Consider the following 25,789-nt stretch of genomic DNA (forward strand, 5'->3'; position numbering starts at 1 on the left):
GAAAAGGTCCTTTTCACTTAACTGGAGCTCAGTTAGTCTGTTCTTGAGAGACTACTATGGCAGTGGTGCTCAAACCTTTTCATGTGAAGGACCCCCAAAATGATATTTATTTGGCAACGGACCCCCATTTCAAAATATCTAGTTCCAGGGACCACCCAGAAGCAAAATTTGAGTTACAAACATTCGCTTTGAAAATACATAATATTCAAAGATTTGCACACATTTTCACGACTTTTTCAAAAATAGCAGATCTACAAGCTCGCAGCGCGGCACTCGGTGCCGCACTGTGAGCTTGTATATCTGCTATTTTTCACTGGTTAAAGCATTCAATAATTCTAGGCCTAAATGGGTTAAAGAATTGACATGTGCTAGAATCTAGCACACGTCTAGTATAAAAATATCACACCCAGTGTGAAGTGAGCATAGGTCGCATTTTACTATCAGAACGGTCACATCTTGATTGCATCTGTCTGTACGGGTAACGCTTGTCTTGTTTGTTGATCGACTCTCACGCTCTGACGTCACTCTCTGACATCACTGTGTCAGGGTAACCAAATCCCTTTTATGCCCATATGTGGAGATCCCTCTGATGCCAGGGGCACCAAATCCCTTTTATGTCCATATATGGAGACCCCTGATACCCGGAGATCCATGTATCTCACAGAGATATACAGTATGTGAGATACATACCAGTAAGACTCCCTAATCGGGAGATAAGCGACCGTTGGTCGCTTATCTCCACAAATATCACAACCTCCACCTCTCACGTCATCAGGGTAGCCATAGTTACACCTGGAATGTTGAATCTCCATATATGGAGATAACCTACGCATCACACAAAGTCTGACCTCACCAGCCCATACTTGGGCATGGACGACTTATATCTCCATATACGGAGATGGCCATATATGGAGATACGATGACATCACAGAGTCCACAGCTGATGATGTGGCGTGATGTCATACAATACACAAACAAGCCCTATATAAAGGGGCAATTCTCACCAGGGAAGAGAGCATTGCCTGGAATGTTGAATCTCCATATATGGAGATAACCTACGCATCACACAAAGTCTGACCTCACCAGCCCATACTTGGGCATGGACGACTTATATCTCCATATACGGAGATGGCCATATATGGAGATACGATGACATCACAGAGTCCACAGCTGATGATGTGGCGTGATGTCATACAATAAACAAACAAGCCCTATATACTGATGCGATACGATGACATCACAGAGTCCACAGCTGATGATGTGGCGTGATGTCATACAACCAGTAAGACTCCCTAATCAGGAGATAAGCGACCGTTGGTCGCTTATCTCCACAAATATCACAACCTCCACCTCTCACGTCATACGGGTAGCCATAGTTACACCTGGAATGTTGAATCTCCATATATGGAGATAACCTACGCATCACACAAAGTCTGACCTCACCAGCCCATACTTGGGCATGGACGACTTATATCTCCATATACGGAGATGGCCATATATGGAGATACGATGACATCACAGAGTCCACAGCTGATGATGTGGCGTGATGTCATACAATACACAAACAAGCCCTATATAAAGGGGCAATTCTCACCAGGGAAGAGAGCATTGCCTGGAATGTTGAATCTCCATATATGGAGATAACCTACGCATCACACAAAGTCTGACCTCACCAGCCCATACTTGGGCATGGACGACTTATATCTCCATATACGGAGATGGCCATATATGGAGATACGATGACATCACAGAGTCCACAGCTGATGATGTGGCGTGATGTCATACAATAAACAAACAAGCCCTATATACTGATGCGATACGATGACATCACAGAGTCCACAGCTGATGATGTGGCGTGATGTCATACAACCAGTAAGACTCCCTAATCAGGAGATAAGCGACCGTTGGTCGCTTATCTCCACAAATATCACAACCTCCACCTCTCACGTCATACGGGTAGCCATAGTTACACCTGGAATGTTGAATCTCCATATATGGAGATAACCTACGCATCACACAAAGTCTGACCTCACCAGCCCATACTTGGGCATGGACGACTTATATCTCCATATACGGAGATGGCCATATATGGAGATACGATGACATCACAGAGTCCACAGCTGATGATGTGGCGTGATGTCATACAATACACAAACAAGCCCTATATAAAGGGGCAATTCTCACCAGGGAAGAGAGCATTGCCTGGAATGTTGAATCTCCATATATGGAGATAACCTACGCATCACACAAAGTCTGACCTCACCAGCCCATACTTGGGCATGGACGACTTATATCTCCATATACGGAGATGGCCATATATGGAGATACGATGACATCACAGAGTCCACAGCTGATGATGTGGCGTGATGTCATACAATAAACAAACAAGCCCTATATACTGATGCGATACGATGACATCACAGAGTCCACAGCTGATGATGTGGCGTGATGTCATACAACCAGTAAGACTCCCTAATCAGGAGATAAGCGACCGTTGGTCGCTTATCTCCACAAATATCACAACCTCCACCTCTCACGTCATACGGGTAGCCATAGTTACACCTGGAATGTTGAATCTCCATATATGGAGATAACCTACGCATCACACAAAGTCTGACCTCACCAGCCCATACTTGGGCATGGACGACTTATATCTCCATATACGGAGATGGCCATATATGGAGATACGATGACATCACAGAGTCCACAGCTGATGATGTGGCGTGATGTCATACAATACACAAACAAGCCCTATATAAAGGGGCAATTCTCACCAGGGAAGAGAGCATTGCCTGGAATGTTGAATCTCCATATATGGAGATAACCTACGCATCACACAAAGTCTGACCTCACCAGCCCATACTTGGGCATGGACGACTTATATCTCCATATACGGAGATGGCCATATATGGAGATACGATGACATCACAGAGTCCACAGCTGATGATGTGGCGTGATGTCATACAATAAACCAGTAAGACTCCCTAATCGGGAGATAAGCGACCGTTGGTCGCTTATCTCCACAAATATCACAACCTCCACCTCTCACATCATACGGGTAGCCATAGTTACACCTGGAATGTTGAATCTCCATATATGGAGATAACCTACGCATCACACAAAGTCTGACCTCACCAGCCCATACTTGGGCATGGACGACTTATATCTCCATATACGGAGATGGCCATATATGGAGATACGATGACATCACAGAGTCCACAGCTGATGATGTGGCGTGATGTCATACAATACACAAACAAGCCCTATATAAAGGGGCAATTCTCACCAGGGAAGAGAGCATTGCCTGGAATGTTGAATCTCCATATATGGAGATAACCTACGCATCACACAAAGTCTGACCTCACCAGCCCATACTTGGGCATGGACGACTTATATCTCCATATACGGAGATGGCCATATATGGAGATACGATGACATCACAGAGTCCACAGCTGATGATGTGGCGTGATGTCATTGCGACCGTAAGGTCGCAGTTTAGTATCAAAACCTCCACCGGCCGTCCGTCCGTCGGTCGGTCGGTCGGTCGGTCGGTCACACGTCACACGTCACACCTTTGCCCTGCTCATATCTGGGCTCGTTTGTGTATTGTATGACATCACGCCACATCATCGGCTGAGGACTGTGTGATGTCATCATATCTCCATATATGGAGACATAAGTTGCTCATGCCCAAATATGGGCTGGTGAGGTCAGACTTAGTGTGATGCGTAGGTTATCTCCATATATGGAGATTCAACTTCAATGAGTAACCATGGCAAATCACACCGTACACAAATGACCCTTATATAAGACCGGCATTATCTACCGACAGCTGCTATAAGCCAACCCTGGCGATAAGGTCTGAGTCGAAGAAATGCTTCTTTCCTGGTATAAGACCGGCATTGTCTGTCGTACATTTCGGTCAATTCCAGTGGGGATGCCATTGAAAAGTTAATCTAGTTGTACAAAGTAATCAAAGAATGGGTTGACTGGTAGGCTGGTTGACTGCTTTATCTGTGGAGAGTGTATGTCACTGAGAGTCCTTTTATAGCGATTGAAATCATGATGAGGTCACGATGAGTCATCTATGCCCAAATATAGATTTCTAGGTCAGATGGCCCATGGAGTTTGTGATGTCAAACCTAGCAACCCAATATAAACAAACCTGATGTCAGACCTGAAGTATCCTTTTATACCCATATATGGAGATACAGAGATCTCCATATATGGGCATATTAGAAAGCCCATATATGGGCATATACGGATGACATCAGGGATATCCATATATGGGCATAAAAGGGACAAGGGCTTACAGTTAAGAGATCTCCATATATGGGCATATCAGAAAGCCCATATATGTTCATATACTGATGACATCAGGAATATCCATATATGGGCATAAAAGGGACAAGGACTTACAGTTAAGAGATCTCCGGGCATAAAGGGACAAGGACTGTTACAGTAGATATAGAGATGTCCATATATGGGCATAAATGAACAAGGACTGACAAACACTGAGATCTCCATATAACCTATGGGAATATAAGGGACGAGGACAATGCGTAGCATTGTGAGCTTGTAGACCTATTTTCTAAATATTGTTGTACATTAAAAACTTGAAATGGGTCGTTCTGCATAGTACTTGGGATTTGTTGATGTAAATGTTCACATAGAGTGTAATAATTGGTAAAACAAACTTTTGGCCTATTTGTGGAGATAAGCGACCAACGGTCGCTTATCTCCCGATTAGGGAGTCTTACTGGTACAATAAACAAACAAGCCCTATATACTGATGCGATACGATGACATTACAGAGTCCACAGCTGATGATGTGGCGTGATGTCATACAATAAACAAACAAGCCCTATATACTGATGCGGAGATATGAGCAGGGCAAAGGTGTGACGTGTGACGTGTGACCGACCGACCGACCGACCGACCGACCGACCGACCGACGGACGGCCGGTGGAGGTTTTCATAGTAAACTGCTCCCTGACGGTCGCAACAAACAAGCCCTATATACTGATGCGATACGATGACATCACAGAGTCCACAGCTGATGATGTGGCGTGATGTCATACAACCAGTAAGACTCCCTAATCGGGAGATAAGCGACCGTTGGTCGCTTATCTCCACAAATATCACAACCTCCACCTCTCACGTCATACGGGTAGCCATAGTTACACCTGGAATGTTGAATCTCCATATATGGAGATAACCTACGCATCACACAAAGTCTGACCTCACCAGCCCATACTTGGGCATGGACGACTTATATCTCCATATACGGAGATGGCCATATATGGAGATACGATGACATCACAGAGTCCACAGCTGATGATGTGGCGTGATGTCATACAATACACAAACAAGCCCTATATAAAGGGGCAATTCTCACCAGGGAAGAGAGCATTGCCTGGAATGTTGAATCTCCATATATGGAGATAACCTACGCATCACACAAAGTCTGACCTCACCAGCCCATACTTGGGCATGGACGACTTATATCTCCATATACGGAGATGGCCATATATGGAGATACGATGACATCACAGAGTCCACAGCTGATGATGTGGCGTGATGTCATACAATAAACAAACAAGCCCTATATACTGATGCGATACGATGACATCACAGAGTCCACAGCTGATGATGTGGCGTGATGTCATACAATAAACAAACAAGCCCTATATACTGATGCGGAGATATGAGCAGGGCAAAGGTGTGACGTGTGACGTGTGACCGACCGACCGACCGACCGACCGACCGACCGACCGACCGACGGACGGCCGGTGGAGGTTTTCATAGTAAACTGCTCCCTGACGGTCGCAATAAACAAACAAGCCCTATATACTGATGCGGAGATATGAGCAGGGCAAAGGTGTGACGTGTGACGTGTGACCGACCGACCGACCGACCGACCGACCGACCGACCGACCGACGGATGGCCGGTGGAGGTTTTCATAGTAAACTGCTCCCTGACGGTCGCAATAAACAAACAAGCCCTATATACTGATGCGGAGATATGAGCAGGGCAAAGGTGTGACGTGTGACGTGTGACCGACCGACCGACGGACGGCCGGTGGAGGTTAAAGGGGCAATTCTCACCAGGGAAGAGAGCATTGCCTGGAATGTTGAATCTCCATATATGGAGATAACCTACGCATCACACAAAGTCTGACCTCACCAGCCCATACTTGGGCATGGACGACTTATATCTCCATATACGGAGATGGCCATATATGGAGATACGATGACATCACAGAGTCCACAGCTGATGATGTGGCGTGATGTCATACAATAAACAAACAAGCCCTATATACTGATGCGATACGATGACATCACAGAGTCCACAGCTGATGATGTGGCGTGATGTCATACAATAAACAAACAAGCCCTATATACTGATGTGGAGATATGAGCAGGGCAAAGGTGTGACGTGTGACGTGTGACCGACCGACGGACGGACGGCCGGTGGAGGTTTTCATAGTAAACTGCTCCCTGACGGTCGCAATTATGGAGATATATATGGAGACAGGGATCTCCATATATGGGCATATATTGGCATAAAAGGGATTGTATGTATGATGATGTCAGATGTCATATACGCCATAGGACTTTCACATGACGAATAACTGAGTAAGCATGTTTGGGGTCTCGCAGCAATATCTCCATACATGTATCTCCATATTGTGTATGGGTACCAGGGGTCTCCATATATGGGTAACTGGTGCGATTTACGTCGCCAGATGGCCAAGACATGGCAGGACCTCGCCCCTTAGGTGTCTTACTGGTTTCATTAAGGGTCCCGCGAATCTTGGCCAATGTGGGATGGCGCGGGACATACATACGTCTCTTGACAGGTGCTATACTAGAATGCTGCGTGCAGTACGAGTGCACATGTTACCAACAAGAGCCTGTATGAGGGAATACCAAGGGTGAGCGAGAAAATTGCTGCCAGAAGAATGAGACTAGCAAGACACTGCCAAAGACACCAGGAGCTTCCTGCCAGCAAACTGGTGCTGTGGGAACCAACACATGGGCACCGGTCACGAGGACATCCCACAATAACATACGTGGATGTACTCAAGAAAGATGTAGGAGCACAAAGTACCAACGAGCTGGCCAGATGTACGGAGAACCGGGATGACTGGAAGCGACGATGGAAGGCTCGTCTGAGGACGACCTAGAGAGACAGATGCGGTCACGTGGGACACAACCAGATCCACTTTTACTTTTAAGAGCAATTCATGGCCCAGCCCTTCATCACAGAAATGATCCGTCCCAAACCTACCACTCGCTCACTCAGATCCGCAGATAAGCACCTCCTTGAGGTCCCCTGCCCTCCCCTGGACCTAAAAACGCCCCCCCTCAGAGGCTTCATTTAAGAGGCATCTGAAAACACACCTTTTCAGACAGGCCTTTGGTCACTTATAGGAATCCCTGATTTTACTGTTCTTTTGTTCTTCTGTATTCTCTGTTATAGATTGGTATTTTTTAATTTATTCTCTTTTATTGATTTGTGTTTTCTCTGCTACTGTAGAGCTCACTTACTTTTTTCACTGTGTATCTCCTCTGTAAAGCACTGCATTTGTGTGCTGTATAAATGACGGTCATTCATTCATTCATTCATGTAGGAGCGCTTAGCAAAAAGTCGGACTAGAATGCCTATAACGGCGGTTCTGGACGACTGCCCATCCAAACAGCTCGACGCCAGGCACCACGCCCTCTCGGTTCCAGAGATAGGTTTGCTTCTGGGGGTCCCTGGAACTAAATACTTTGAGATGGGGGTCCGTGGCCAAATACATATAATTTTGGGGTTCCTACACATGAAAAAAGTTTGAGCACCACTGACATAAATACATAGGTTTTGAAATATCGAGATTCTACCACTTTAGGTGACGTGAAGTTTAAAGGAAAAAAATCACACCCAATGTGAAGTGAGCAGTGGTCGTGCTTGCATAACATCTTCAATTGGTAATTGGTGATGTAATACAGGCTACACACACACACACGCACATTGCTATGGCAAAACGCTGAGGAAAACTCATTGCTATGGCAAAACTGAGGAAAAGTGGCTACAGATAGGTCTAGGATGTAATTGGTGATGTAATTAATATGGCTACACACACACATATTGCTATGGCAAAACGCTGAGGAAAAGTGGCTACAGATAATTGGTGATGTAATATGATGTAATATGGCTATGCACACACACATATTGCTATGGCAAAATGCTGAGGAAAACACATTGCTATGGCAAAACGCTGAGGAAAAGTGGCTACAGACACACGCACAGCCACTCAAAAAGGTTGAATGAAAAGGTTCTCAGACCTAGAACAATAGTCTGGTTGCATATAGCAACCGCTATACTAACAATCTGTGCATTGAAATTAATAAGATATACAAGGTAAACAAGCAACCTAGCATTGCTGTCAAGAATGGTGGTCAAGAAAAAAACCAAGAGCGAGTAGAACAAAAACATTGCGGTGGTCATAGGTCTAGTGCTACGGGCTGACTTGGAGGTGGAGTCAGAAGAGGTGGGTTTTCAGATTATGGCGGGAAGAGATGGGTCACTGCTTCGGAAAAAGCAAATAAAATGTTGGGTCAAAACGAGCACAAAAACACGAGCACGATCAAGTTTGTTGGAAGAATCTTTCAATCATCGTTCAATCATCTCAAGCATGGCGTTCCATCAGTCTAGCAAGGGAGGCAGGGCTGGAGGGTAAGGTTAGGTTTACGGTTCGAGAGAACACGGGACTAGGGAAACATAACAGACTCCCTAACTTCTTATCACAAAAGACTTGCAAGACCTAATACAACCCGAAGGCATTTCGAAACAAAAACAAAAAAACGGATATGGCCGTCATTAACTATGTCATTGGAAAAAATAACCGTTGCTAAAGTTCAGAGAAAATCGCTCTGTTAAACATATTCATATTCTCCTACTTTCAATTCACTCGACGGCTAAGTCCTCTTTGTATTTTGTTAGGATTCGGTCCTCTTCATCCGTACACCCCCTCCCTCTCCTCTAGCTGTCCAAATATCCCTCTGCCTTCGTCACGTACGTTGATAAGAACGTTAATCGGAAGCTCCGTCTACTATCTTCTTACTAAATCACGTGTCTAACTCAACCAATGCTAACCCGAACACATCACACCTGTAGTGCTCTTCTCCTCTCTCTCCAGATGAGGGTGCTAAAACTAGTTTCACTTCCGTGAAACCAACCGCCGGTTCTCAACCCTCCAGACCGGTGCATTACTCCACAATTCATTACCAGCATCATCAACACGTCTTGGTCATCAGACATTCACATCCTGCATCCTCTGCGTAGGTGTCCCAAAACGGCCCCTTACTTTTCTCCCCTCCTCCCTGAGTGCGCTTCACTCGTAACCATCTCATCAGCTGGGGTGAAGCTGAAGTATAATGTCCACAGCGGGATTATAAAGTCCATCCATCCATCTTCAATATCCAGGAATTGGTCGTGGTGGCAACAGTTCCAGCAGAGAGCCCCAGACTTGCCTCTCCTTAGCAGCCTTCTCCTGGGGGATCCTGAGGTGTTCCCAGGCCAGTGTGGAGACGTAATCCCTCCCATCTGGCCCTCGGTCGGCCTCCCAGTGGGACGCGCATCGAGGACCTCCCTAGGGAGACGCTCGGGAGGCATCCGTACTAAAGATGCCCGAACCACACCTAAACTGGCTCCTTTCCAAGTGAAGGAGCAGAGGCTCTACCCCGGAGATTATATATACGTTCTAAAAGAGATCAATATAAAACAAACTAACGTGGTTCTGGCGTGGCCGGACATCGGACAGGGAACTTAGTGGCAAGGACATTAGAAGCCCATGCGGTATGACGGGCTCTCTGTCATTTCTTCAGCCATGAATTGAGCAGACTTTTGAGATGACCTTTCAGTATTTCTATGGACTCTTTGGCGGTGTCCTTCAGTGACAGTCCCAACAGGACTGGAATCTTGCCGGCCTCTCGCACCGCAAACTGCGCCATGTCCTTTGCAATCTCGACCGCCTTGGGGTCCTCTTTTCCCAGCAGCACGTCGTGAATGAACCACGGCGAGGGCGTGCCGTCGCTCTTGAGCACAGGCTTGACCGACACCAGCGTCCCGATCTTAGCATTCTGCGTGATGACTATGAATATGTAGTCGTCGAATTCGTTGCACACAAACTGCGTGGAGTTGTCGTTGATTTTCCTCTCCTGCGATTTTGATCTGATGAGAAGAACTTTGGGATTCATAGCGTTGTGGGGGGAAAAAACTGGTCAAAACGAGCCTAACGAGCGTGTTTCTTTCTGCGTGTATCTCTCACACTTGTGAATTCATAATCTCAAAGCAAATGAGGCTGACCAGTGGACTACGCTATAAGAACCCAGACTGGTCTCAGAGCTGTGATGTAACTGTGACGTATGGATTACGTATGCATTACGTGTGGTGATGGGAAATATTAATATCCAGTCAGGGTGAAGGTTGACCACCAGGGGCGTCACAAGGGGTAGGAAATCAATAGTTAACATGGGGGGGCCCGCAGTGAATCCTTGTACCCAGGGCCCAGAATTTGGTGTGACGCCCCTGTTGACAACAGTGTGTTGATTTTGACCTTTAGTTTTAGTCATAGTTTTTGGGGCAAAATGTACTTTAGATTTAGTCATATATTTGAGTCGTCGGTGTCTCCTCTTGTTGAAGACCGTATAGCCCAATCAGGGACCGGCGTCTCTGGCAACGTCATCATTAACAGCCAATGAGGGACCAGCATTCCTGGTGATGCCACCGGTGATGTCAGCAGAGTTTGGTATAAAAGAGCCTTCCTGGTAATGTCTTCATTAATGAGGCCAGCAGGGCACACCTCATGGCACACTCTGCTGGCACACAAGGTGCAACTTGGCACCTCGATAGAGTGCAATTCTAGGTTTAGTCGACTGAGGGCGGCTTGCACCAACACGGTTTAAGCCTTAAACTGGTTTAAATCAAGGTTTATCTTTTAATCAGCTTGCACCAAACCTTAAACCTAGTTTTCATTAATCAGGTTTAGTTTTAAACCATCCTTTTAATCTTGGTTTGAATTTTCACTGTAAACCTGGATTACTGTTAATCCTGTTGCACCACTACTTTAAACTTTGATTTAAACATCAGTAAGGGATTAATTTTAAACCTGCTGTAGAGGTGGTTTAAATGCAAACATGCCATTGACATGAATGGGGGTCCCCCTCCTGTGAGGGAAGCCTCACAGCAAGCCCTGCCCTGCAGGCTTGCAACTGTAAGCTGCGGACAGCGTTTCACAGCTGAAAACAAACATTTCATCATATTGTTGTCTTCAATACATCCTTGTACATCGGCTATTTTAAAATAGCGAACATTTAAATATTTACGGGGACATAATAGGCCTACAGTCAGTTGTCATGGAAGTGGACTTCCCAACCAATATGGAGACGTTTTAATTTTCGAAATCGCTTCATAATTGACAAAACTATCACACTGTGGTGTATTTCTTTGCTTCCCTCACAGGAGGATAGCCGCGCATCGCATCGCCGCGCCGCACCGCGCTGTAGCAAGCGCCAACGTCGTATGACGGAGCGTTATAAAATTAAGTATTTTTTGGCTGCAGGCGCTCTTCTTAACATAGAAGGTGATAGGCCTGCCCACATTCTCCCCGAAGTAAATAAAAAAGTAACGTTAATGATATTAGGCTCAAGAGAATAGTTTATTCCAGTGTGACATCGCAAATCCAAGATGGAGGACATTTAATCCATGAAATAATCGCAGTTTAAGGATTTAATCACAGGTTAAGGATTTAAACACCGATTTGTTAAGCAATGCTTAAATTTAAGTGGTGCAACACACCTCGATTTAAAATAAATCCTAGATCAACAAAACCATGATTAACCCTAAACTAAGATTTATTTAATCCCTCTTGGTGCAAGCCACCCTGAATGTCATAAGAATTTAGTTGCTAAGAGATAGGCCTATACTGTATACCGGTAGTTTAATTTATATATGTTACAGTCAGTTTGGGTAACTCAGTCAGATCGTGGTAAGAGCGCTTGTTTTGTCGTTCACCACACACCAATCACCACCAGATGGCGACAACAGCCATTCACTAGTGTAGGCGCTGACGTCACTCGTTTGCGACTCTCTTTCTTTATTTACTAGCCTAGCTCGGCAGTGTTTAGCCATTAGCTTACTATGCCTTACTCTAACCCTAACCTTAACCTCAGTAAAACTATGCCTAACCCTAACCCTAACCTCCGTGGGGTGAGGCGCTATCATTCCTGCCGACGCTACGTTGTTGTGGCTCAAAGCGACCGCTTGTTCCGCCCCGCGCCGCACGACGAGTGCTCCGTTTCTCGATCTGACTGTTTCTTCTATCTAACCGTGACATATACATTTATCCGTAAATTCATTTTCTCCATTGACTTGAATGGTAAAAAGCAAAAATAAAAATGACTTTAAACCAAATATGGAGATGACTGACATCATAGATGTCTGACGTCATAGACCACATGAGACTGCCACATTATGTCCATCTATGGGCATTCCAAGATATGGGCATAAAAGGGATGGGAACTGACAGAGATCTCCATATATGGCCATTAATGTATTTGTGAATACATTTTCCCCATTGACTTGAACAATTCAATTGGTAAGACGGCATGGCAACTTGCTATTTTACTGTGGCACTACACAGTCTCTACCAGTGTTGGGAAAGTTCACTTTAAAAACGAACTAGTTCAAGTTCAAGTTCAGAACTTCTAAAATGAACTAGTTCACGAGGAGCTGCGTGCAGTGCGTGCTATTGGAGCAGAATGAAAAGAGAGAGGAGAGGACAGACTACCGCGGAGGCGCGGACCGCCGCATGAACGGCCGACGAACGCCGACGAACGTCGTTCACGGGCGTCAGAATGACCGCGTTCGACAATATCGTTCATCAAGCGAAAACAATTACGTTCAGTTCACGTTCGCCCAAAATATGAACGTGTTCATGAACGATCGTTCTTTGAACGCGTTCGGGTACAACACTGGTCTCTACATTCAATGGCTTGTGTTTACCTAGCTTATAGTAAGTCAAACTGGATAAGGGCATCTGCTAAACTAGGGGTCTTCAGCGTTTTCAGGCCAAGGACCCTTTAGAGAGAGAGAGATGAAGCGGGGACCCCCACAACCTGTTCATAGTGTCATCCTTTGACAGCACAATCCTCAGTGTATTTTGGATTCATGTCAATTTGTGTTTTCAGATACATATTTAACAACTTGCATCGTCAATACATAATTTGACCTTTCACTCTGTACTTAGTCTGCTCTTTTTCCCCTCCGCGCCAACCATCTTTGCCGAAAATAGCCGATCTACAAGCTCACAACGCCTCGCGCTGCGAGGCGTTGTATATCTGCTATTTTTGGCTAAAGTTCTCAGAATATGGTTGCTAGAATTCAAGTGGTTAATATAAAAAATCAAACCTCGGTTCGAAGTGAAGCGGTGAACTTTTATTCTATGTGTTCTCGGGTTATGAACTCTGTGATCTATACATTCTTTATATTCTGAATGAATGAATGATTTTATCTGGAGGGCCGAATTGTCATGTGAAGCTTGACCAATCCTCAAAGTATCCAATCATCAGACCGGGACGGACACTACACACATATTCTGGACGTACGGGACAGATAAAACCTGTTCATTCTGGACTGAAATTACCATATATGGACATGAGGTTAAAGACATTTTGTTTTTGAAAAAAACTGTTCATTCTGGACTGAAATGACCATATATGGGCGTGGGACACACAAAGCCACTCATTGGAAGCGGTTTTCACCGCTTCAAAAAGGAGAAAAAGGTTTCTACCACAAAAGGATTTGGAGGACCCCCTGTAGTAACTCTGAGGACCCCTTAGGGGTCCCCGGACCCTCTGTTGAAGACCCTTGTTTTATGGCAAAGCCATATATGGTTATTATGTTCTGACCTCACACGCGATTGGCTGAGATAAGCAACCTAGTGTCCACTCTGGGTACTTAAAGCATCCTAATTTGCTTTTTTGTTCCACCTCTTCCAAACATCGCCATGTCTCTGAACCGATCGCTGATTAGAACGCAGCAGGCTGAGAAAACCATCAACGGAATCCCGACGCAGATCGTTTGCACCGAATTCAGCAATTACGTGTTCGCGGTGCTCACGCAGTACGGCAAGGTGGGGACGTTGGTATCGGTGGCGCCCGAGTCCCGGGCCAACGACGCCGCCGTCTCCCCCGTGTTCTCCACCAGGGTCCTGCTGGGGAAGGACGAGGCGCTGACCCACGTCGTTGCCAAACACCTGGCGGCGTCTGCGGTGGCGTCCCCCCGGGAGGCGACGGGGGGCGACACCAGGCCCGTTCTGCTGGGCCTGTCGCTCAAGGACTCCTCCCTGGACGCCGTACGGCAGATGAAAGACGTCCTCAAAGGCATGGTGGCGACGACGACGTCGTCCGCGGCGGCGCGCGACGATCCGAGTGCAGGGCGAGCGGAGGTCGCGGCGCAGAGGAGGAGGCCGGATCTGGACGAGTCGGCAGGCGAGCGCGTTTTCGGGACGCTCGATGTGGACGTCGGAGAGGACGTTAGCGAGGACATCGGCATCGGAGCGGATATCGGAGTGGACATTAGAGAGGACATCGGCATCGGAGCGGACATCGGAGTGGACATGGGCTTCGGAGCGGACTTTCGGGAGGACATCAGAGTGGACGCCGAAGCGGACATCGGAGAGGACATGCACGTCGACGCCGACGACGGAGCGGACCTGATCAGAGCCGACCTGGAAGTGGACGACGGTCCTCCGCTCCAGGCCCCTCCGGCGCCACTCCTACGAGAGCCCAGCGTGGGACTGTTTACGTAGTCCAGGGGTCTTCAGCGTTTTCAGGCCAAGGACCCCTTAGTTGAGAGAGAGAGATGAAGCAGGGATTCCATATAGTTTCATTGTTTGACGGCACAATCATCAGTGTATTTTGGATTCATGTCAATGTGTGTTTTCAGATATTTAACCACTTGAGCCGTCAATACTTAATAAACTTGACCTTTCACTCTGTACTTAGTCTGGTCTTTTTCCCCCCCTCTAAACCAAACCTCTTTTTCCCGAAGATAGCCGATCTACAAGCTCACAACGCCTTGTAGATCGGCAGCGCGAGGCGTTGTGAGCTTGTAGATCTGCTATTTTTGGCTAAAGTTCAAGTGGTTAATATAAAAGAGGAGAAAAAAAAGTCTGTCACACAGATTTGGAGGACCCCCTGTTGAGGACCCCTGACGTAGTCCCACTCCCTCTGGATGTCCGATCATTCCCCCCCCCCCCCCCCCCCCGCCTGTCATGTGACCCCACCTGGGGGCCAGTAGTCCGCATTTAACTCATCCAGTGCCCGGAATCTCCACTAGAGGGCGCCCAGTGGCCAGAGAATCCACCATAGACATACGCTGTATATGCACAAGCCGTGCGCAGCCATAACGCGCCTGAACACTTTCCTTGGTGTCATGAACAGGAACAGGATGAAAGTTAGCTCGAAGTTTGGCTACCACTCATTTTAGAAGCCCAATTTTCGGCGATTTAGCCGTGATTAAACCTTGCGCCCCTCATAGAAAGGCATAGAACAGAGAAAATGAGCTCCAAAGATCCTGGATTGCATTGGAGTGGACGGCAAATATCGGCGGCGCGACGCTCTCGCGGGCCGATGTAAACAAATCGTGGCCGGCGGCCGGCTCGAAAATTTTGCCCGGTGCTTCGGTAAGGCCTCTGGGTGTTTAAATAATGTTATATAAAAAGCCGAACTAGTTCGGGATCCGCACCCCGGAAGATCAAAAGGCCGAAATAAAGCCGAACTAGTTCGGGATCGGCGCAAAAAGAGTTAAAATGAAGCCAACACGGAACTAAAAGTTCCTATGATTGGCTGCTAGATTGGCTGCTAGTTGCGCGGTTCTGGTTTCTCCATAGGGTTCCATTCATTCCCCCCAACTTGATTTTCTTACCTTAACAAACGTTTTCATAAGTACTTTATGGTTCCTGTCGCTAGTTTAAAGCCTCGTTTCAATCACCATAATATGCGTTATGTGAAAACATGGTCCAAGTTATTATGTTATAATTGATGTTAAAGGAGTAGTTCACCCCCAAAATGACTTTTTTTTCTATTGATTACTCAGGCCATGGAGAGTAGAGTTCAATAATATTTTTTGGTTTTTGTCACATTCCTAAGACTAAAATGTGATAACAATAAATTTACCCCCATTGATTCCGGATGGCAGGGGCGCAGGAGGCATTTTAAAAGTGAAGGGGACACATCTGGGAGGTATGTGCGCGCGCATAGCGCGCGCGAAAAATTTTGGGGTATCCCCCCCACTTTTGGTGATATCCCCCCCACTTTTGCCCCGAGGAGGGGGGGACATATCCCCTCCACTTGAGCTGAATTACACAGTTGTTTTACGCAGATTTCAAGGCATTTTTTTTCTTGTTACTGTATCCCCCCCACAGTAACAAGAGGAAACGTAACTTAAAATGTGTTGACAAACGAAATTGCATTTCCATTATGCATCTGTTCAAAGGTACTTACATTGTTGCTTGATTTAAAGAACGACGTTATCGTTTTTGGGTTTTTTGACCGTTTCATTTTGACTGAGAATGATGTGAGACTAGCCTACACACACCAGCAGCAGGTCCAGCACCTGCAATGACGGTCTCCTTCTGCCACTGCCTGCCTGCTTGTCACTATCGCGTTGCATTAATTAAACTCATTCAGAACAGCTGAGCTGAGCTGACTGCACTGCACTGGTGGGACTGTGCCTCTAGAGGGCAGTAATACGCCTTAAAATGAGAACTACTCAGTGTGTACACGTACAGTATAATCGATCATATTTGCGGCTTTTTCTTGGACCTGAACACTAGAGGGGATATCCCCCCCACCCAAAAAAAGTGGAGGTGTTAATCCCCCCCGTCCCCCCCTACCCCCTGCGCGCATGCCGGATGGTGACCCGTTTCGAAACGGGTCACCATCCGGAATCAATGGGGGTAAATTTACTCAAGTGACAAAAACCAAAAAATATTATTGAACTCTACTCTCCATGGCCTGAGTAATCAATAGAAAAAAAGTAATTTTGGGGGTGAACTACTCCTTTAAAGCAGGGTATGCTGTAGGAGGGGCTTGTGATCATTCCTCCTTGGCCAGCTCAAGACAATGTCCTTTGTATCCCTGCGGTTGCATGTGACCGTTGGCAGCCAATAGCATTATTTGGGTTGTAATGGGTACCATGATGGCGACACCCATAAGGGAAAACATTTTTCGCAGCATAGAAACCAATGGGTTCCCACCGTCTATATTTTTTGAAGTGGTGAAAGCAGCTTCCAAGGTGTGGCTTTGTGTGTCCCGTACCTGTCCCGTGCATCCCTGCACTGTGATTGGTTAGTTTTGTCTGTCCCGTGCATGTCCAGAATGAAGAATTGAGGATTGGCCAAGCTTCACATGACAATTTGGCTCTCCAGACAAAATCGTTAATTCATTCAGAACTAGAACTAAAGCACATAGAAAGTATAGATCTAGAACACATAGAATACAAATTCACCGCTTCACTTCACGAACCGAGGTTTGATACACATAGAATACAAATTCACCGCTTCACTTCACGAACCGAGGTTTGATTTTTAGTCTATGGACCCCGCCTGGGAAAGTGTCTATGGCTGTTTTAGCCCAAGGAGTGTTTTTCGTGCACTTGCAATTTTGGTGTATTCTTTTTTTAAATTATTTACTGTATAATAATGTCAACTTTCAGCAGCTGTCAAAAATTCTCCTAGGGATATTGAATTTGAAACGTTAGACACAGAGATTTCCTGGTAAGGAATTCATTAATGCAATGCCATGCAAAGCCTTGGCACAAACGTTATGTGAAGCCCAGCCAATCAGTCAAGCTGTGGGTCTGACTGACCTATCAGGGAAGCCTAGAATCGTTGCCTCCTCATCAGACCCGCGTTCGGGTCACTCAGCCGTACAAGGTTTTTCAGTTCTCCCCAATGGCCGTTGGTCTCGTTCCATCAAGGGGTCTTAAGAGAAACACACCCCTTAATGTGAGACGGTTTGGTCAGTCGCCCTCCGAGTTAAGCCTCCGGGTGTAGGACTGTAGCCACCATATTAGGGAGAACAGTAGCGCATCGGCTTCACGGATTGGCCGAGCGTTCCACGATGTTTGTGACGCTGTAACCAACATTAGTGGTAACACACACGTTTAGCGGTGCATTGATGGATGAACGCGTCGAGACTCACTTGTGCTGAATATCTCCCCACAGGTTAGACGTGCGTGGAGCCCATTCTTTTAAAGAGCGACTCTCAATTAATCCACTTTGACACAACAGTCGGTGCAGGTGTGTAAAATGTCGATGTGGACCTTTCAGCTCAAGGACCGCCTCCCTGATGACGATCCGCACTCTGATCGCGTCGCCGTTGCCGTGGGACATGAGCTGTACTGTTTTGGAGGGGAGGTTTTCAACAGGAATCAAATGCGCGTGATTGTCTTCAACACGGTGACTTTGTGCTGGAAGAAGATGCCCCCGCTGAAGGAAACACGTCAGGTTGCCGTCTTTCTTGAAAGCCACACGGCTGTGCTGATCTGTCAACACGTCTACATCTGGGGGGGAATAAACGATGATGAGGTTTGCAACAACGTCCTCTACGCTTTTAATGTCGATACCCACCGATGGATCGCGACTCGGGTTTCCGGGGCTGTTCCAGGCGGGAGGTGGAAACACTCGGCTTGCGCCTTGGGGAAGGACATGTATGTCTTTGGAGGATGCGAAGATTACGAGGATCAAGAGGATGAGAACGTATGCCCTGATTTCTACAAGTTGGACACAAGCTCAATGGTCTGGACTTTGATTAAAACCACAGGCACTCGGCCTCACGCCACATCATCTCACTCTGCCACCGTCATCGGGACAAAGATGTTTGTGTTCGGGGGCCGGGACTCCGAGTTCTCCTACAACACCATCAGGGTGTTTGACACCGAGACTGACAGATGGCAGCCGTGCACGCCTCATGCTCATCAGACTCGCCCGCCGAACCGCTGGGACCATTCGGCCTTTGCCTACGACGGAGAGCTGTACGTGTTTGGCGGCGTTCAAGCCGCCGGCCGCTTCAACGACACGTGGGTCTTCAAGTCGGATCTTTGGAAGTTCAACCCGGAAGGCCTGTCCTGGAAGAGGATCAAGCCCCGGGGGAAAGGGCCGTCTCCGATGCGCACGCGCTGTTGCACGGTGGGCCACGGCGTGGTCCTCAGCGGGGGAGAACTCCTGTCCAGGCACCTGCACATGTTGGAGATCCGTCCTCGTCTCAACACCGTCTGCAAGCTGGCGGTGATCCGCTACGGTCTGGAGCAGGCAGGACTCCCGCACAACATCAGATGGGAACTGGCAGCGAGAGGACCGGAAGAACCGGAGGAACCGGAAGGAGGACCGATGGAAAGAAAAGCAAAACGACGACGGACCCTCTGAAAACAAGAGGAAACCACAGCCTGTTAAAGAAAAATCAAACCTCGGTTCAAAGTGAAGCGGTGAATTTTCATTCTATGTGTTCTAGAGCTATGAAATCTGTGTTCTAGATCCATACATTCTGTGTTCTAGATCTATACTTTCTATGTGCTTTAGTTCTATATTTTTATGAATTCTGAACGAATGAATGATTTTGTCTGGAGGGCCAAATTGTCATGTGAAGCTTGACCAATCCTCAATTCTGGATGCACGGGACATGTACGGAACAGACATTCTCACTCCTTGAGAATCTATGGGAATCCTAAAAAAAAAACATGTACGGGACATGTACGGGACTAACCAATCACAGCGCAGGGATGCACGGGACAGGTACGGGACACACAAAGCCACTCCTTGGAAGCGGCTTTCACCGCTTCAAAAACACAAATGAAAAACAGAACTAATAAATGAATACAAAATAAATAAAATTGCGCCCGTTCGAAGTGAGCGGTCCAAACATGACACGCGTGTTTATGTGTATGAGCATGGTGAGCACGGAGCTCATCCGTACTCATACATTTACCTTAATGCCTTACGTACTTAACTCATTCCCTGCCAGGCCCGATAGTCCAGAGAATTTCCATTTTTATTTTTTTCAAAAAAAATATTTTGACCCCAAAAATTGTAGTAGGCATGATAGCAATCGCGAAATTGCATGTTTAACCCCCATAGCAACCCCATCTTTCAAACATGGCAGCCATCTTTGTTTGTTCATGAATGCCTGAATGGATTTCCATTCGGATTTTTTTTGTTTGAAAGCTGTGAGCAATGTACACACACGTGGTGCATGATCTAGGCATGGGTGTGCATGATCCGTGCACTATGAATTACATGGAAGTCTATGGAGACTGAGGCATATGAGAGTACGAAGGTATCTACAAATGGCGAGGATTAAAGACAAAAAATAGGCTCTGCCGTGGTGAATTGACCACACAGATGAAATTCAAACAATGAAACACTATATCCTAAAATATCCTTAAAGTAAATTCTGTGCCACAAAGAAATACGTTTGACAGCGGAGAAAATGGCAATGGCCGCCGTTCGGCTTTGTTTTTTTCCATTTGCAAGCCCTCAGCTGATCTCCGCACTAAGCAGTATACTGTCCCAAGCCCTCAGCTCATCTCCACACTAAGCAGTACTGTCCCAAGCCATCAGCTCATCTCCGCACTAAGCAGTACACTGTCCCAAGCCCTCAGTTCATCTCCACACTAAGCAGTATACTGTCCCAAGCCCTCAGTTCATCTCCACACTAAGCAGTATACTGTCCCAAGCCCTCAGTTCATCTCCACACTAAGCAGTACTGTCCCAAGCCCTCAGCTCATCTCCACACTAAGCAGTACTGTCCCAAGCCCTCAGCTCATCTCCACACTAAGCAGTATACTGTCCCAAGCCCTCAGTTCATCTCCACACTAAGCAGTATACTGTCCCAAGCCCTCAGTTCATCTCCACACTAAGCAGTATACTGTCCCAAGCCCTCAGCTCATCTCCACACTAAGCAGTACTGTCCCAAGCCCTCAGTTCATCTCCACACTAAGCAGTATACTGTCCCAAGCCCTCAGCTCATCTCCACACTAAGCAGTACTGTCCCAAGCCCTCAGCTCATCTCCACACTAAGCAGTACTGTCCCAAGCCCTCAGCTCATCTCCACACTAAGCAGTATACTGTCCCAAGCCCTCAGCTCATCTCCACACTAAGCAGTATACTGTCCCAAGCCCTCAGCTCATCTCCGCACTAAGCAGTACTGTCCCAAGCCCTCAGCTCATCTCCACACTAAGCAGTATACTGTCCCAAGCCCTCAGCTCATCTCCACACTAAGCAGTATACTGTCCCAAGCCCTCAGCTCATCTCCACACTAAGCAGTATACTGTCCCAAGCCCTCAGCTCATCTCCACACTAAGCAGTATACTGTCCCAAGCCCTCAGCTCATCTCCACACTAAGCAGTACTGTCCCAATTCACCAGCAAAACGTGTGTCCTACATGCACACGTGCAACACCCTACCCTTCTTTGAAGGGTACCACCTCCCAATTGGGAAAGGGCTTAAAGAGGTGATGCCATAGTTTTGTACTTTTTCTGGTTTTCATGTGTCTAGGAGGTTGACAGTACTTCATTAGACCCCCTGGTGTGGTTGTTATGAGAAATTATGCATTCCCTTTTTATTTGTTTTTTTAGCTGGAGGATGCCACCTGCTGGGTCAGAGACGTGCCGTTCCAAAAACACCCATACTTATTACATCATCGAATCAACCCCTCCCCTAATTACCATTCACCCAACCTTCCTCCTAGTATAATCATAATAATAGATACTCATGTTTTATAGAGCAGTGGTTCTCAACCTTTTCAGGCCACGACCCCCCAAATAATCACATTTTAACTGGGGACCCCCCCCCCCCCACCCTGACGAGCACTAAGAGTTGAGGCATTACATTTTGTATGACACGGTTCTGTTGTGAAAATAGCCGATCTACATGCTCACAACGCCTTGCGTTTTCTGCCTCTAATATTTGACAATTTGGCCAATGTTTAATTTGTCATTTTATAGGTATTAAAAAGTCCTTAAATTGTCACTTTAGAAATGTGCAGATAGATACCCTCTATACAGTTAAACGTTATGTTCGTTTGTTTACTGTTGAGTGAGAAAACAATGTTGCACATTAGGTTAATAATCATCTGGGGACCCCCCAAAATATTTTGGGGACCCCCCTGGGGGTCCCGACCCACAGGTTGAGAACCACTGTTATAGAGGGGAAAATCATGGCACCTGCACTTTAAGTATTTGGTGTCGACGTTGCTCGTTTTGAACCTTGGCTGGTGCATTTATATAGCGCTTTTATCCAAGGCGCTTTACATAGATTGTGCATTACATTCACCCATTCACACACATTCATACACCGGTGGCGGAGGAAACCATGCAAGGCACCAACCTGCTCACCGGGAGCAACTAGGGGTTCAGAGTCTTGCCCAAGGACTCTTCGACATTAACTCAGGGGGAGCCCGGATTCGAACTGGGAACCCTTCGTGCTCTAATAACGGTTTCTCTACCCCTGAGCTATGTTGCCCCCGAGTAACATAACTATGACTATAAAGATAAATAACATAGTTTGATAAATGGTTGTAAGTCACAGTCCCGGATCTACCACTTTGGGCAAGTGCCCAGGGGCCCCTGGGCATCAAGGGCCCTTTTTGAAGCGGTGAAAACCGCTTCCAATGAGTGGCTTTGTGTGTATCACGCCCATATATGGTGATTTTAGTCCAGAATGAACAGGCTTTTTCAAAAACAGAATGTCCGTTTAATTACCATATATGGTGATCTCAGTCCAGAATGAACAGGGTTTTTCAAAAACACAATGTATGTCACCTCATGTCCATATATGGTCACTCCAGGCCAGAATGAACAGGTTTTTCCTGTCCCGTACGTGCAAAATATCAGTCCAGAATGAATAGGCTTTTTCAAAAAGCAAAATGTGTGTCCCATGTCCATATATGGTCATTTCAGTTCAGAATGAATAGGCTTTATCTGTCCTGTACGTCCAGAATATGTGTGCGGTGTCTCTCCCGGTCAGATGAATGGATACTTTGAGGATTGGTCAAGCTTCACATGATAATTTGGCCTTCAGGTTTTATCTGTCTTGTACATGCAATAGGTCTCACCTATTGCAGCAATGACAAATAGCCGCATAAGAGCAAAAGCAAAGGCACGATAAGAATATACAGAATGGTAAAAAGGAGCATTAAGGCAGACAAGAGTAAATACATTGAAAATCTAGCAGAAGTTGAAAAATGTAGTAGGCCACATTGCCACAAAGATAACAGAAACTGAAATAATTATAGGATGCAGTTGACAAACAACTAAGAGACCAGCAAGCAGGATTTTTTATATATATTTTTTAAAACCTATTATACCGGCTGTCATACCGGCTCTCCAGACAATTCTATACTAAGATTCACCGCTTCACTTCGAACCGAGGTTTGATTTTTTTAATATATATATTTCAGAATGAAGTAAATGATGTCCACCACCCCCTGAAACAAATGCTGTGAGAATGCTGCTGAAAAGTGCTGATTGTACAATATTTCATGAAAGTCAAGTCAACTGATTAAAACTCCACCGGGCCGTGCTGAGCCAACTGCTGCTGCAGATTTTATATTGGACCTACATCCCTACATATGTCTACAAAACATTTTGCGCGCACACGGGGGCCCCTTGGTGCTTCAGTGCCCAGGGGCCCTCTGAGGCGTTAAAGGAGTAGTTCACCCCAAAATGACTTTTTTTCTATTGATTACTCATGCCATTGAGAGTAGAGTTCAATAATGTTTTTTGGTTTTTGTCACATTCCTTAAGGCCACTTTTAACCAAACAGATTCGTGGCCGAATCGGCGGCGGATAGCGGCGGAAAGCGTCTGTTGCCGAACGGGAGCTCATCTGTAGGTTTTCGGCAGCGGGTCGGGAACGCTATCGACGGTAAACTGGAAGACTGGACTTGCTCAGTTTTGTTGAGTCGCCCCTCGACGTCGGTGAATTGTAGCGAGTTGTAATGGACCATTAGTTTGCTACTGCTGCAGCAAAATCAAGCCTAAATAAGCCAGAGACATTTTCCCGTTGCACATAGCATAAAATAGCATATTCACAATCTCAACTCTCAATTTCCTATACTAATCAACTCCAAGGCAACGCTATTAATAGTGATGTGTGTTGTTTTGTTGTGAGGAGAAGAAATCACCGGACAGGAAGCATCTCCGCTTGTGCTCCCCGGTTGCCAGATTCTGTGAGTTAAACAAGCGACCAGGTCTATGAAAACAAGGCCTAAAGAAGCGTCCAGTTTCACCTATTGAGCTCTATTACATTAGCTATTTTCGAAAAGAATGTTGAAAGCAAGGCCAAATAAGCAACTACAATTCAGAAACATGCCCAAACAAGTAACCCACAACTAGCAACATTATAGGAAAACAGGATCAAAGTCGCTTGTAACGAGCCGATATGGCAACACAGTGCGCATGCGCAAAACTGTACAGTAATTACAGTCGGCATACAGTCGGCTGGAAAATTCAATGTGCTTAGTTTTTTGCAGTTCTTTGCAGTTCTTTGCAGTCTGTGAACAGTTTGAACAAGTCTCCTGTTGTATTTTCGGTGTGGAGGCACCTTAAGACAAAAATTTGATTTTAGTAAATTTACCCCCATTGATTCCGGATGGTGACCCGTTTCGAAACGGGTCCCCATCCGAAATGAATGGGGGTAAATGTATTGTTATCACATTTATGTCTTAGGAATGTGACAAAAAATAAAACATATTATTGAACTCTAGTCTCCATGGCATGAGTAATCAATAGAAAAAAAGTCATTTTGGGGTGAACTACTCCTTTAATCCAGCTCTGAGTCACGTGGATAGCAGAGTTCACACCAGTGCAGGGTTTATAAAAAAGCAGTGGTGTAAAGTAGGCCTAACTAAGTACATTTACATTTACTTAAAGGATTACTTCACCACGTTTCAACCTATCTTCATATGTCCTCACTAATGTTCATAATAAAATTGCAAAAAAAAAAAAAAATCTACTGGGTCCAAGTCTCTTAGGAGAGCTGTGGGAAGTTCAGAAATCCATAGTCTTGTGACATCATCGATGGGGAATCCAAGCTAATAGAAAATGCATGCTTTCTATTCCTGAAAAGTTGCAATGTTAAAGGAGTAGTTCACCCCCAAAATGACTTTTTTTTTCCAATTGATTACTCATGCCGTGGAGACTTGAGTTCAATAATATTCTGGGTTTTTTGTTGCAGTCCTAAGACAAAAATGTGATTGCAAGAAATGTACCCCCATTGATTCCGGTTGGGGACCCAAATCCATTTGGGTCCCCATCCGGAATCAATGGGGGTACATTTACTATAATCTTAGGAATGCAACAAATACAAAAAAGACATTATTGAACTCAAGTCTCCGTGGGGTGAGTAATCAATAGAAAAAAAAATATTTTGGGGGTGAACTACAACTTTAAAGCGAGGCTAAATCAATATAAATATAAATCAAACATATTTTTTTCAAAAATATTGTTTAAAAAAAATCTGTCAAGCGATGATGTCACGAGACTATGGATTTCTGAACTTCCCACCAGGGATGGGACGATATGAAAATGTTATATCCCGATTATTGTGTCAAAAGAAATCGCGATTTACGATAATATCACGATAATCAAAATCCATTATCCTGGGGCGGAACGTTTGCCAAAAAATAGCAGATCTACAAGCTCACAACGCGTCGCAAAGCGAAGCGCTGTGAGCTTG

The 25,789-nt window shown here is 45.9% G+C and overlaps 2 protein-coding genes across 2 annotated transcripts; one reads left to right on the forward strand and one right to left on the reverse strand.

Moving 5' to 3' along the window:
• Positions 1–9,864: 9,864 nt before the first annotated feature.
• LOC308305498 (proteasome assembly chaperone 3-like) lies at positions 9,865–10,248 on the reverse strand (the record flags this gene model as incomplete). Its single annotated transcript, XM_080750294.1, has 1 exon — positions 9,865–10,248. The coding sequence occupies one exon, from the start codon at positions 10,246–10,248 to the stop codon at positions 9,865–9,867; it is 384 nt and encodes a 127-aa protein (XP_080606420.1).
• Positions 10,249–18,365: 8,117 nt separating this feature from the next.
• On the forward strand, positions 18,366–19,481 carry LOC308305499 (kelch domain-containing protein 3-like; the record flags this gene model as incomplete). Its single annotated transcript, XM_080750295.1, has 1 exon — positions 18,366–19,481. One exon carries the CDS (start codon positions 18,366–18,368, stop codon positions 19,479–19,481), a length of 1,116 nt encoding a protein of 371 aa, XP_080606421.1.
• Between the last annotated feature and the right edge of the window lie 6,308 nt (positions 19,482–25,789).

Source organism: Nannobrachium achirus (assembly GCF_963921795.1).
Source record: "Nannobrachium achirus genome assembly, chromosome: 20".
NCBI lineage: Eukaryota > Metazoa > Chordata > Actinopteri > Myctophiformes > Myctophidae > Nannobrachium > Nannobrachium achirus.